The sequence below is a fragment of the Rhodamnia argentea genome, chromosome 4, assembly GCF_020921035.1.
Source record: "Rhodamnia argentea isolate NSW1041297 chromosome 4, ASM2092103v1, whole genome shotgun sequence".
NCBI lineage: Eukaryota > Viridiplantae > Streptophyta > Magnoliopsida > Myrtales > Myrtaceae > Rhodamnia > Rhodamnia argentea.
The window spans coordinates 8299525-8314905 of NC_063153.1; the positions used below are offsets into that span (position 1 = coordinate 8299525).

General features: G+C 39.9%; 1 protein-coding gene and 1 pseudogene across 4 annotated transcripts in view; both read right to left on the bottom strand.

The window, feature by feature from the left end:
- LOC115736064 overlaps positions 1 to 5038 on the bottom strand; it is a 116457-nt pseudogene extending 111419 nt beyond the window's left edge.
- LOC115736061 (disease resistance protein RPV1-like) overlaps positions 1 to 15381 on the bottom strand; it is a 38925-nt gene that overhangs the window by 765 nt on the left and 22779 nt on the right. For all 4 annotated transcript variants that reach the window (XM_048277575.1, XM_030667559.2, XM_030667558.2 and 1 more), the window contains one exon: positions 42 to 1585. In XM_048277575.1, the coding sequence (XP_048133532.1) occupies positions 137 to 1585 (1449 nt within the window). In that variant the 3' untranslated portion in view covers positions 42 to 136. The remainder of the gene's footprint in view (positions 1 to 41; positions 1586 to 15381) is intronic.

Here is a 15381-nt window from a genome sequence, read left to right on the forward strand (position 1 = left end):
TTTTGGCTAAAAAGGGTTGTAAACAGAATTGGAGCATGTACCTTAGAGAGGTCGCTCTCCAGTTTCTCAGACTAAAAGGAGATTGTCCTGTCGAGGAGCCGAAAGTACAACAGCAGTTCGTACAGGACAGAGAATATTAGGCCACCAATGGATAAGGATCCCGAGGGATTATGTCCAATTCAACAGGATGGGAGAATTTTGGTAGGCCGGGTCGAGCAGAAAAGATACCTTGCACCTTCCTGAGACGTCGTAAATCTTTGAGCCCTTTAAGGTTTGTTATACCGTTGCAATCAGTAATTGTGAGGACTTCCAAAAGCTCTAACTTTTCAAGATCATGAGTCTCTGCTAAATCGCACTCCTCTAGCTCTAGTTCTGACAATAATTGCAGACCAGAAAATTTTGGCACTTGAATCTCGCAGAGTTTGAGACACAGAGTCCATAAGGTTGAGGGCAAGGGATGTTGTGTGAGGTCTAGCTCCTTCATGTGGGATAAAGTGAGTTTCCGCAACTGCGTAAGGGCGCTCAAATTCCCAGGGAGATTGGTGACATCTGGAAGGGACAATTCCAAGGTCACTAGACTCGTTAATCCCGCGATCCACCCGATATCTGGTGTCTGATTCGATGACCCCGCTTCTGACCGCATATCATGGATCAAGCATAGCTCTTTTAGATTTGTCAGATTTGTCAATTTGGGGACGGCCATGATTTTGGATCCCCAGCGGAGACTGAGCAAACTGGAAGGCAACTCTGGTAGCGCTTGAAGTTGTTGGCATTTGCTTACGTCAAGGGTTTGGAGTCGAGAGAGACGACGAATGCTCTCAGGCAGGCCAGCCACATTGGATGACGCTAATTTCAAAATTCTCAAAGAGGACAATCCTGAAAGATCACAACCACCTTGGACCTTCATACTTCTGCAGCGAGAGAAATCTATCTCTTCCAGTTTCTTTAACTCCACAATATTTTCAGGAAATTTTTCCAGGTGAGTGCCTTCCATCTTCAGCGTCTTCAAATTACTCAAATGCTTGACTGATGGTGGCATTACCGTGATTCCAGTGTATGAAAGGTCCATTTCCTCCAGCAGCCTCAGGTTCTCGATGGACCGTGGAAGATTTGCGAACTCACGACAATTCCTTAAAGAAAGCCTCCGAAGATTGGGAGGAAATTCAAAGGGAAACACATGCCAATTCCTAATTGGAGCACCATCCAGAGCAAGACGTTTGAGTTCCGTGAGGTGGCCCATTGTGGATATACGCGTCAACTTTTCACAGCCACAAGCACTAAGTGTCTCAAGTTTCTCCATAGACCTTTTCGGGATATGAATTCGTTCGATGCCAGTTTCATCGATCAGAAGTTCCCTCAAAGATGCCATGCTGTACAGTTCTGGGGGCAACTCCGTGACTAGCCTGCACTTTCTCAAATTTAAGGAACTCAAGTTCGTCAGATCACTAATGAATGGCCTAATCTTAATTAACCGATAACAATCTTCCAGTATCAACATCTCCAAATTGATGGGAGCTGGAGAGTTCAACGATGGATGTAAGTCAACACATCCTTGTAGGTTCAAGACTTTCAACTTCTCCACCTTCTGCAACGTTTGTGCAAAAGAAGATGTCAGACCTTCCTCGGCTCATATATCTATCATCTTTACATGAGATTTAGAAAAGCAAAAATATTGGCCTTACCTCCCTGATTTGTGTCCAGAATTCTGAATCTTTGGTGACCGGACTCCAAGACAGATCGAGAATGACCAACTCCTCCAATTGCATATTATCAAGCTTAGGAATCGAATGGCACTCTCGCCAATCAAGCCACCTCAAATCTGGAGGAAGGTTCTCAGTATTTCCCTGGATCGTAGCCCGGTCCAGTCTGAGGTACTTCAAATCCAACATTCTGCGAAATTCTTCACATGTAAAACAGTCCTTTTCAACTGTGAGACCGATGCCTTTTACAAGGAGACCGATGCCATGTCCACTTTCAGTACCCTGTCAAGTATCAGTTGCCGAAAAAAGTATGAATAAGTAGAAAAATTTTAATTTCTCCCAACTCCTTTTGATGAAATGATACAAATCAAATTTAAAAAGTCCGCGGTTATTCGCTACATGCTCAAAACCGTGTTAAAAGAGAAGTAAGTTTCTGTTAAATGGGAATGGGAATGGAAGATTTATTTGTAACGCTTTCGTAACCCTCTAAAAGAAATTTCTAGAGACTTTGAAAACTAACCACACAAATTTTCAGAACTGAACGTGCATCCTCATGATTCCAAAACCTGCAGCGGTTAAAACGATCTTTCCTCTTGACCACGTCTCTGCCAATTTCTCGTATCAAATCGTTCATTCTTAGCTCATTATTTTCTCCAACTTCCAATAAGTGCAAGTCGCAAAGCAACTCTATTCCGTTAGGAGGACGGTAACCACAAGCCCCCCACATGTAAGAAGGAATTCTCTCATCCTTTCCACTAAAAAAGCATGCTATGTCCAGGAATATCTCCTGTGTATGACCATCTAAATAATCATAACTGGCCATAAAGGCAGCTTTTACGTCTCTCTCCTCTGGATGATTGTTTAAGGTATCCCGAGTATTCCTCCATATTTCTATGTTCTTCCTCTTCTTTAAATATTCTGCCCGAAGCACAATAGCCATAGGAATCCCTCCAAGAGCTCCGACGATGTCTCTGGACAAGGAAACGTACTCGGGGTCATCTGGGGGAGCACCCCCTGGAAAAGCATGCTTATTAAAGAGGTCAAGAGCATCCTCATCTCCCATTTTTCTAACTTCGTATTCTTCAGCTGCCCTATCTTCATCTTTTTCGGCTGCTCTAAAGTCGAAGCACTTCAGAACATTTCTTTTGTGTGTGGTCACAATAATTCTACTTCCTGGACCGAACCACCTAACCTTCTCAGCTAATCCTTTGATTTGTTCATCATTATGCACATCATCAAGTAAAATGAGAACCTTCATTTTTCCAAATAGACTTGATATTATTTTAATACCCTCTGTAGAATCTCCCAGCGATTCACGATTTCCTTTCTGAAGGTCAGCAATCAACTTTTCTTGGGAAGACACGAGTCCTTTCGAATTAATACCTTCGAGGAAGCAACATGCTTGAAACAACGTATGAATCTTGTTGAAGACAACCTTCGCAAGTGTGGTCTTCCCGACACCCCGCATACCACATATTCCCACGACACGTACGTCTCCCCCGGTCGCTTGTCCATCGCTGGTGACAACGCAAAGCTTTGCCATCACCTTTTGAACATGAAGATCGATTCCAACTAGTTTGTCGGTGACAAGTTGGTCATCCTTCCTCAACAGCTGACTGACACGTGCAACAACTCTTTCTAGGGTAGCGGTCATACGCCTGCAAAACATGAGTGATGAAGCCCAAGGATCACAACAATTACCAGAAATATTGAAACAAAGTAGACAAAAGTCAAGTGGGGGAGTGAACCGACAAAAATTAAATCAACCAACAGGGGCAGGGGGAATCTTCAATTGGAAAGGAGAGCAAGATCTAATACACGGTCTATTTCCCTTCCATGCACGTAGCAATTTCGACATTGATAGCAAAAGTACTGCATAACAGAAGTCCTAGCCAAAGGGGAACGAGCAGAGCATGGTCCACCTGGTCGGCTGGTCTAATTCGCAGTTACCTAATGAGTCGAGTCAATTTTCAACTTGCCTTCTAATCGAGGTCGCCAGTTACTCGATAGGCATCTAGAATTCGACTGGTTAAATTAGCGATCCATTTAACAAATACTAACCTTAAAGATCTCTCTAGCCATGCATCATCATCGATGTGATTATACACATCATTTTTAGAAAAAGGCAGGGGTTCATTTTCACACCATCCTAATCCTTCATTTTTTTTTCGATCTTCTAGGAAAGGAAAAAGAAAACAGAAGCAAAAGAATTACCCCCCATCTATTTTCTGCCTCTCAAATCCGCTTAATTCCCCGACCGAATGAAGAACCTCCTTCCATTTTTTGATGGTATTTTTGTGGACTTTTTTGTCTTTGTTATGATCCGTGAAGGACTTTGCAAAAGGCCCAGCCTGTTTTTTCACTTGGTAGGGAGTGACATCATAGAAAATAGGGATAATAGTCTGTCCTTCTGATTGACTGCAATCCCACATTTGTGCCAGCTCCATGAGGCAACTTTTACTGGAGGCGTAGTCTTTGGAGAAGATAGCTATCGAGATCCTCGACCGCTGGATCGCATCTTTGAGCGCCTGATTGATCTCTTCTCCCCCACGGAGGTTTCTGTCATCTCTAAAGACCACGATCCTTGCATTTGTCAGGTCTCTATAGAGGAGATCCGTGAATCCCTCACGAGTATTTGGACCTCTAAAACTCAAGAATACTTCATGAATGATTCCACACGAGGAGGAGGTTGAAGATGATTCCTGTCAAATCAAGGAAACCTAAGTAAAACACAGTGTTTTCAGACCAAGTCTAATGCTTCTGGCAAAACAAACAAATGGGAAGTTTTATGGTTCGGATGGAGCCGAAAGCATCGCAGCAAGCCGACTGCAATTGAATCTTGCAACTAATGCATTTTGACTGTTTTTAGATCCAAAATTTTCAGAACTTTCGCAATAGGCAAACGTTGATCAGTGGATTCACACGTAATTTTTTCATGATTTTCTGAAATCTAAATGATATTTCAAATTTAGTGGAAAGCAAAACAGTACTTAATAGGCCGAGCGTACAACATCAATAGTGAGTGCTTGGAGGTGTTTTTTTTTTTTTTTTTTTTTAATAGGATCTTGTGATTTTGAACAAACGTTGGTTCAGCAATCGTTCACGTCAAAAGAAGATCCGTAACATTCCAGACGATGTTTAGCATTTGAGGGGTTGTTTGAACTAGAAGCAGAGGATCGTTCCATCACATTCATGTCAAAGAAATAACAATACAAAAACACGAAAGATGCAGAGTAAACTAACCCGGTTTCTTCTCTCCATTCCAGCAGCCGCAACTGCAGAAGCGATAACTCGGAGAAAGATTAGAAACGCCACGGACCCAATTCGCTCGCTCGCTCGCCCGCTCTCTGTCTCGCGCGTTCTCTCGCAGAGGGCACGGGAGGTCTATTGTGATTAGATTTTATGAGAAGCACGACCAAGACCGTTGACTTTGTGGGCACCCGCTCTGCTCCCGGTCAACGTGAGGGAAAATTGTCGTGTTCTCCCTCCTGTCCCACGTGATTTCACATTATGACAAGTCCTTACAGAAAAATGCTCCTTAAAAAGTTGACACGAGGATAATTTTTCAGTGGTTGGAGTTGATAAAGAAGATGCAATCAACTGTTTGGTGGTCCTCCCAAGTCGTTCCATTCATCCAAGTTTCATTAGAAGAAGAAAAAAGAAAAATTGTCAATCATGAATCATGGTATATTCCATGAACTTTCCAGAAGATGCCTTCTGACGTTAAGTGTTTAAAATCAGATAACGAAATAATATATAGAATTATATAATTTGTATTTTGGAAGAATCTTCCAAGGCCATTGCCTTCTCATCGAGCTTCCATGAACTGGTTGGCATAATCGAATGTCAATTGGTCGCGTCTTCTTCTAAGTATTGCATGTGAATTTCTTTGACAGGTCCTGGAAATGATGGCCCACCATCTGACATGAGCAAAATTATCAAGATAGAAGAAAAAAACAGAATAAAATATAAAACGAGGGTCGACCAAACCAGATCCTTCCGGCTCCTATTAAAACTAGAGAAAGAAGAGCACTTGCTAACTTTTGGTCTTGGTTTTCTCCAATTCCACGCTCCGAGTTCGTAGACGGAGCGAAAAAGTCAAGAAGAGCCAAAAGAAACAGCATATGAAAACGCGTTAGGTAATCAATGACTTTCTTACATGATAATGCCTTAGGTGGCCCACATTATAATAAAGTTGGAAAATTACAAGAAAGTTTAACTTTTCACTAGAAGTGTCACACCCCGACTCTCGAGTTCGAGACGTCCCTACCAATTCATAGATGATAGCGCCCCGCGCAGGCTATCGACCTACGTACTTCAAACGCATGCGGAACACGCTACACTCCCAAATAATTACAAACAGCGGGGATAGTATATTAAGAAAGCTCAACGGTCGTTCGTTCAAAAGACTTCTTCATTCATTAACCAAAAGTAGATGAACTTTAACCCTACTGAGCTACGGTAGTCACATACAACCCCACACTTCAGGGCGGCTCTCGAGGATTTCAAAACAAAGGTACTAAGGTTAAACCTTCATCTACTTCAAAAGACTAATCCAGGAGCCAAATCTTGGCATGCATGGGGTTCCATCACTCGGGACCCGAAAATGTTAGCCCACGACGGGATGAGAAATAAATCTCGGTGAAGTCAACGCCTAAGTCCGGCTATGACATTGATTCGCCCAGGGCGTCCTATCAAACAGATATAACATCACAGAGTAGATAATCCAACCACATGCAAGTTTACCCTCCGAAGCCACACATAATGCGACGCAAACTTGACATAACAGTCAACCAATCAAGTAATTGGCAAAGTATCACACAACTTGCATGCACAGGACACCCTACGCGGTCCATTTATTATCACCTTCGACCCATAGGTTCAGCACACTAGTCGGTTGGTGCTTTTCTGGCGGGACCAGACATCATTTTATTCCTTCAATAATGACGACTGATAGTCCCCCCGATACCCCCGGGACGGACATATCTAGAATATTAAGTATCGTTCCCTGGTACCCCCGGGCCGACGATATTAATCCCCCCGGTACCCCCGGGACGGATATATTATGCAACTCGCGAATCGTCCCCCGATACCCCCGGGCCAACGATAATTCTCAAGTGACCACCCAAGCAATTCGACATTCAATTAGTTCATTTATCAAATTTAGTCGAATGCTCATACACACATGCTCAAAGACTTGTCCCTAGGCCGTTTACATGCTAAAATATGCAACTCGATCTCATACGTGATCACATGAATGCACAATTTCATCGACTAATATTTCACGCAAAATGAGACGAGCAGTCTCCAAATCAAACATCCACAACAGTCAATAATCGATTCAAGCACTCAATTCAATCAATTAATGAGACGATCAAACAATTGAAATCATTCAATCTTTCCATAATCTTCAATTTCCAATTGACATTCAATTGCGTTCTCGTTCCTAACCCATCGCTCGCTCGCGATCAATCAATCACAATCACGGTACTATTCGCGGCCCTTACTGTTCACAGAACAGTGATTTCGGCGAAACGGGTCAGATCTAAGTCGGATAGGCGCCGGGGATCCGGGGTCGCGGCTGAAGCCGGCCGATGGTGGTTTCGGGGGCTGTTGGGGCTAAGGCGTCGGGTTCGGGTGGCTACGGGCGAGGTGATGGCGGCGACGGCTGGAGCCCGGACTCGGATCTAGTGGTCGGGGCTGCAAGGCGACGAGATCCGGCCGGGTGAGGTGGAGATGGGCTGTGGTGGAGGGGAATGGAGGAGGTCGCGGGTCTCGGGCGCCGGGGCTGGGGGTCTCGGTTGGGCCCTCGCGGCTTGCGGACGACGACCGGCGCGACGGAGGTGAGGGCGCGGCAATGGAGTGGCCGGCAGGCTGCTGGGGCAAGGCGGCGACGGCTGATGTAGGTGGCGGTGGTGGTCGGGTGAGGACGGAAAGGAGGGGGGGGGGGCTGAGCTGCAACAACCAAGAAAATGAAGAAGAGAAAGAATGAAGAAGAAGATGAGCAGTGCAAAGGGGGGCAAGTCTCGTCGCACAGCAGGAGGGAAAAAGGGGAAAGAGAGAGAGAGAGTGTGTTGATGGGTGGGTGGTGATGGGATGATGGGATGGTGATGGGGAGAGAGAGAGGGAGTGGGTCACGTGAGAGGGGGAAAGAGAAAGAACCGGCGGGAGTGAGGGAGGAGGAGAGAGAGAAGAGTGAGATGACGGTGGTTTTGACTTGTGGGGCCCATCATTTGGGATTTTAAAAATATTTATCTTTTTGTGTATTATTGAGGGGAAAAAGGGTTAATTAATAAATCGGGACTGAATGAATTTTTGACTCAACTGACTGAAAATAGAATTGGTTTTCGCGGGCTAGGCTCTGTCTGGACTAGGTCTAAGCGCGAGAATTAAAAATCCTAAGTCGCGGTGACTACGATTTTGAGACCTAATCTAAACCGAACAATATTTCGAAAATCGTCCGAAAATTCATCCTTTACGTTCTTGCGATTCGAAATTTTATACCTACTCAACCTCAATAATAATCCTTTTTATTGAATTTGGGCCCTTTTCATATGTCAGATTTTCTAGGGCGTCACAAGAAGTTAAAAAAAATTCCCTCACTAAAGTATCATTTGGGTGATCAATGGTTTTTTTTTTTTTAAATTATTCTTTGGATTGTTATTATTGTTTAAATACATAGGATGAATAATGAATTATTTTCACAAATAATATTATTATTAGGTTATTGTCAATCACATTATTATTAAAAGGCCCACCTCACCTTGTCAATCATGTAGTATGGAGTTCATAATCCAATCATTTTGTTTGTTACATTTGATGATGTAAAAATTTCAAATATGTACCGTGCACCTAATTCACACACAAAATTTCGTTCCTTGGCCATTAACATGCATTCTTCTACAATAAAAAAAAAAAACTAAGGTTTTTACATTATTATGGTATCTGCAAATTGAGCCCAAGATATTTACAGAAGAAATATATTTTTGTTTTCTTTTTTGAGGATCGTAAAATTTTTCAAGCAACAGTCTTTTATTTGATTAAATTGATTTCATTGCATCATTGAATAAATCACACCCACAACGGTGGTTAGGAACTATTTTTCTACTACAACTGCAGATCCATTTCTTCAGAGTTCGAACTCTGCATCAACACTATAAAACAAAAGGTTAATAACGCGGAAAACCCTAAATTGATACATCCGTGACAAATTTATCATAAATTATTTTTTTACCACGAAAAATCCTAAATTGATGCACTAACGATCAATTTACCCCAAACCGATACATTTATGATAAATTTATCATCTATTGATTTTTGTTAAATCTAACCACAAATTGCTGAGTTGGATGACACGTGACGGTTAACAAGTGTACTAGTTTTGGGGTTTTACCCTTTGTTTGTCATAGGTGTATCGGTTTGGGATTTTTCGTGATATTAACCCAATTAATGAAGAGTAAATTTGTTACATATGTACTAGTTTAGAATTTTTTTCGTGGTAAAAAAAATTTGTTCGGGATATGTGTATCGGTTTGAGGTTTTACGTGGTCAATAAAATAGTTGAGGCTAAATTTATCACGGTTGTACCAGTTTGGATTTTTCATGGTTCATTGGCATTATTGCGGTGTTTCACTATGTCTTCCTTCATGCATAATTCATTTAACAGCTCGGAGTAGAACTCCATACTATTATCGATCCGCATATACTTGATCGTTTTCTATCATTTTGCAGTTTGTGAAGATAATTTATATCTCTTTATGATTGATGAGAACAAAATTTGAACTAAGTATTATGGACATTTTTAATAAAATTTTCAAGTAGTTTGATTATTATATTGTTTAGAATAAGCCTTGAATAAATCTCCCAATAAAGTATACCTAACGAATACTTGAAATTTAAGTATTAAAAACTCCATCATCAGAAAAAGCTAATAGCACGTGTTTATAATAAATGAGTCTCATAAAACGTTAAAAATGAAGATTAGCAAATCAACGAAAGAGACGTTACCATTGACTTCTAAAAGTTATAGAAGAAAATTTAAATGGTACATGTTGTTTCCCCAAAAAAGTTTAATTGGCATATAACCAATTTAACGACATTCGTAACGCTAAGTTGTTAACTTCTATGACAGGTGATGCGGCTTCGCCAAGAAATATCAAATAAATGAACATGTTTGGACTCAATCAAGAAAAGGCGAACCAATTTCGATGAACTTTGGAAAATATATACCGCCACCAAGCCCAGCTATTCTTGCACAATCTATTACACTGATTCAATGGATGCGGGAAACTTAACAAAAAAATTTTAAACTTATTGCAATTGTATCAATTAAGTCATAAATTTTTTTTTTTTGCCAATAAAGTAGTAAACCTTTTGCATTTGTGTCAATTCGGTCTATTTGACTAGCTGGCGCCGACTTTGCATTGCCGACGTTGTCATCGCCAAAGCTCGCTAGCCACCGGTAGAGGGCAACCTCGCCATGGTTGCCTTTCCCGACAACCGTGCCTCGCGATGGTGCGGGTTTGTGAGGTACAGCCGTGAGTGAGGCCACCTTATCGGCGAGGGCAGCTTGCCATCGCCTCACCGACGACGGACAAAGGCGGCCATGGCCTCGTCGGTCGCGAGCAAGGCTACCTTTGCCCATGGTCACAATGGCATCACCCAGTTGTCGCAACCTAAAAATTCAGAAAATATCAGGCCAATAGATTATCAAGTTAATTGTCTAACTAACCTAAGTTGGACTCTCTCAAATCCATACCAAATTGCAACTTATGGTTCAATGTGATTAACATGCAAAGATTTTTAAATTGGAGTCGCCACTAATCGTTTTTGGTAAGTCGATTAGAAACCTAAGTACATTAGTGGGAGAACTAAATTACTTCTACGAATCGGAGATCCTAAGTCCGAGGACTTAATTACGCTAAATTACTCTAACTCCCTTTTGATACCATTTTATTTCATGAAAAATAATTTGAGAAGGCAACATTAATTGATTTTAAGCTAAGTCATTAACAAAGGTTATCATGCGGGTACACAAATCAATTAATTAAACATCCAAAGATTAATATGATCAAGGAAGCATGCGCCACACAAAATTATTATTTTATTTTTGGCTTTTATATGAATGCATGAAAAACTTTACTATATGCAATGCGTGAAATTATTCTAGGATGCAATGACATGAATTAAATGCAAGACTAAGCTAGATAACATGCAAATTAAATTAAATGGATGTCTAAGTGAGACCATGGCTTAATTAATTAATTACGTGACATGTAAATTAATTAAACCTAGACATGCAATCTAATATGCGATTTAGGCTAATATGCAACCTAATATGACATGGCAAAGATGACATGACATAGATGATGTGGCATAGATGATATTTTTTTTAGAATGAATTTATTTCCTAAAATAGAACTATGCTAAAACAATATTTACTTGCATATTTTAGAGTTTAAATTGACCTAAATCCTAATATATTAAGATAGATTATTTTAAACATAAAATTCTTTTTAAACATGCAATGTCTATCCTAAAATGCAATCTAACCTAAACACTTAAAAAAATATATATATTAGATATGCAATTATCTACATGATGCTATTTTTGAGATATGCAATTTTTAAATATGAAAACGAATAAATGTAAATCTTTTATAATTTTCGAGATTAAATCATGCGACAGATATATTCTAAAAAAAATATGACAATTAAACAAATCAAGTCAAACTAGGAAATTAAATATGTCAATCAAAAAAGTGAATATTTCAAAATATTTCGCGAATATTTGAGTCAATTTAATTCGTAATCCTACGCTTAACGATTGAACTCAAATTCTTGTCTGATCGAGTATTCCATCAATAATCTTAAAGATAGACCTCCTCGATTATGTGACAAGTTGCGGATTAGGAAAAAATTCCTAATCAACTTGTATTTTGAAAAAACAAATCCACTTTATGTAATGCAATATATGCAGAATAATTAAATTAGGCAAGATGATAATTTTTAGATGTACCTTCGGAATATTGCTTTCCTAAATTGAATTTGCACCAAATCTTGCGGATCGAACCTCAATTCTTTGGACCAATCGCTCGAGGGTGTCGAACGGCCAACACTTGGACTGCGATGAGGTACTCTCGGTGAAGCCTGAGGTGGCTGACGAGGCAAGGATGGGACCACCAGAAGCACGTTGGAGAGTTGAGAAATCTGTGTAGAAAAATTCCCTCCTTTGCACGAGATGGCCCTCTGGGAGTGGTCCTTCAATGGACACCCAACATCAAAGTGTCACACCACTGTGTTTAAATGAACAGGAAAATGACACGGCCGTCCACATACCTAAAGGACGCAGCCTCATATAGAAATCAACATAAGCTTGATATCAAATATATATATATATATCCAACTATATATACATATAGACATCTGTTTAAACATAAAGTTGGCTCCTCCATCAGAGTTTCTACAATCCTCAAAGATATTTACATATCACTACTCGGTTAAATCCGACGACTAACAACATATATGTATACAACTTTCCTTAGGTCATACCCAAAATCTAACTCCCAAAAGCCCCCAACGTTTGCACTCTCGTTCTACTTGCCATTGACTATAGAGCCCGAAAACATGTAAAAGGAATGGAATGAGCAACCACATTTCAGTGAGTAGTACATATTTCTTCTAAGCGGATCGAGCACTCACTATGCACATATAATAATATCAAAACTATAATTCACATAAAATGAATAATGTCACTTTAGCTTAACGATATATATATATATATATATATATATATATATATATAAGAAATATTTCATTAAATCAATGGTTAAGTCCATTCATCAATCTCCATCAAACCAAATATTAGCGGTCCATTCCTTGACCAATCTCTTGCTCATATGAAACCACAATCACAACATAACGCCTAGTGACAAGGCGACCAAGATTCTCCCTTGGTAAGGTCTCTACCTATTATCGCCCGGTGGTTCAACCCCAAAGGATATCCTCAAACCGGTATGCATACCCAAAAACCCTTAACCGGGTTCATGGCCATAATGAGCATCAAACCGACATTTACTAATAATCCACAAACCAATCTAGAATCCATTTCATAAATCGGAATACAACTCACAACCATTTCGGATAAACCAGGTTCACAAATCGAAACACATATTTCACAATTCATTTCGTAACACATTTCTGAAGTGGTTCGTAAGTATCAAAACACGATAAATGCTCAATCTAGAATTTTTATGCAACAAATATGCCTTTAGTGTTCATAATATATATCGGATCCGTACCACCTTCAAGTTATGACTTTATAAATTCATAAAAGAGATAAGCACCACTCACCTGATATAGCCTAATTCAAACCTCGAAAGCTAATTAAGGCCCACGAACTCGAATCCTATCAATTTAGCGAAAACTGGTATCACAATCAAGCAAAAATGCTACCGTAGCTATGAATCGACTAAGTTAAGCTCATTCGCTAATCAAACTATTCCTATGTGTTAATAAAACGCTTATCCGAATCGCACAATCTAAACTATCCGTAACGCGTAAGCGTAAAACTTCAACTATATGGCATAACTTCGAAACTATTACTAACAAGAGGCTCGAATACTTACTAGATGCTGAAAAACGCAATTGATTCGGCTTGATTCTTGACCAAAATGAATTTATTTCTATCTTTATTCTTCTTCTTCTCTTTGCGTTTTCCTCTTCCTGTTTTCATGAGTGAATGAAGCACTTGCTCCTTTTTATAATCTCGGCCAAGCACTATTATTTGAGGCGGTGACTCCCTTTCTTTTTTCTCTTTTTTTTTCTTTTTGACCAGTCAAATGGTCAACAGACCTCATGGCATCACAAAGCCAAATACAAGGCCGGATGTCATCTGCATATTACACAAAGACACCAAGGCTGCGTTTGGTCGTCCGTATAAAACTCGGGATAAGATATGTTTTATCCTATCCCGTGTTTGGTAGGTGTCCCGGATAGTATAATGTCGGATATAGGGGGATATAACCCGGATAAAAAAATCCTAGGGGAGGGGGTAGGATAAGGTTGGATAGGATTTCTCTTATCCGTCATATAAAAGCTAACTTTCTTCTCTCATTTGTTTCTATTTTCATTTTATTTATTTTTTTTGCAAAGAGGTTTGAAAATCTAATAACATGTGTATATTTTCAAGTTTTTTTTTTTGGGTGTATGAGAACATTATTTTTATAGTAATAAGATCGAAATATTTCATGAGCATCACGTAGGGCATATATGTCATTTATATTGATATACAATTTCTACCAAATACAGGATATGATAGGATATGAGAATATCCGACTTTAAATCCGTAGTTCACCAAATGATGGATAGAATATGGCCAAATCCCTAGATTTCTTATCCTATCCTATCCAATCCTATCCCGATCGGAAATCCCGACGACCAAACGCAGCCCAAGGTCTTGGAGGCGTGGACACGAGGGAGGATACGGGCTGCTCTTCGGATGGCAGATTTATCCCTTCAAGGCCTCACCCTCACTAATCCTCCAAAGAAACGTTGTCGGCGATGATGGTGCGTGGATACGAACAAGGGGCTCAACCGTGGTCTGTCAAGGCGAGACGTAGCGGGGACCTCCGCGGGGACTACTTCGTTGGCAGAGAAACGACAAGGTTGAGGGATGGGGAACCACAATATCTCTCTCGTGCTTTTCTCTCTGTGATCTCAAATTCTTCTAAATGAGAGTTGATGATCTCAAACCCTGGACAAAGAGCTCTATTTATAGAGAAAAGCCTTGCAAGCTAGCGGCCTAAGTTTTCTAAATCTTGCAAAACAGACCCAGGATCAAAATATGTGATCAATTAAGTCCCGAAAGGTCCAATTACATTAATTTGACTGAAATTTTTGGCACATAATAATTGAAAATTTTAATTAAAGCCTTTTTCTCAATTACGCTTAGAATAATCCCAATTTCGTCCTTGAATTTTCTACACAATTTTTTTTTCCGGTCAATTCAAGTCCAAATCACCCGACAAATTAAGCTCAAGTCCTCTACCGTCGGACCAAATAAAAATGCAAAATGCAATACATGCTAAACTAAATTATGCTATGCATGAAAACTCAACTAATTATTTTTTGGCAAGAACTAAAACTAATTCTCATTTTTACGTAAAACGCATGATTTGAAAAAAAAATCAAAATTTAGGTGTCAATGGCTGATGAGCTTTGGCAACCCTCACAGGCCACAACCCACCGTCCAGTGGAAAGAAATAAAACAAACCGAAAGAGAAGAAACGAAAAATCAGGAAATAAAAAATAATAAAAAATTTAAGATATTAAAGTATTGTTTAAAATTATTCACGTTAGCGTTGGCAAGCCAAATAGATTGAATTGATACAAATGCAAAAAGTTTATAATTTAATTGGCAAAAAAAAAAAAAGTTCCCAACAGATTTAGCTATTTTATGATAGTTTTCCCCGCCGAATGCTTCGCAACCGACGAAGCCACACGCGTATCGAAAATTAAAGCAGGCAGAGAGCATAACTACGGGAGATGATTTTTTGTTATTCTGTCCTAAACACTCAGTACACCAGGTGACAAAATATGGGTATCTATCACACTTAAAAAATGGCAAAAGACGTTCCCAACTCCTGAGTTCTGCATAGAGACAAATCTGCAAATAGAGGATA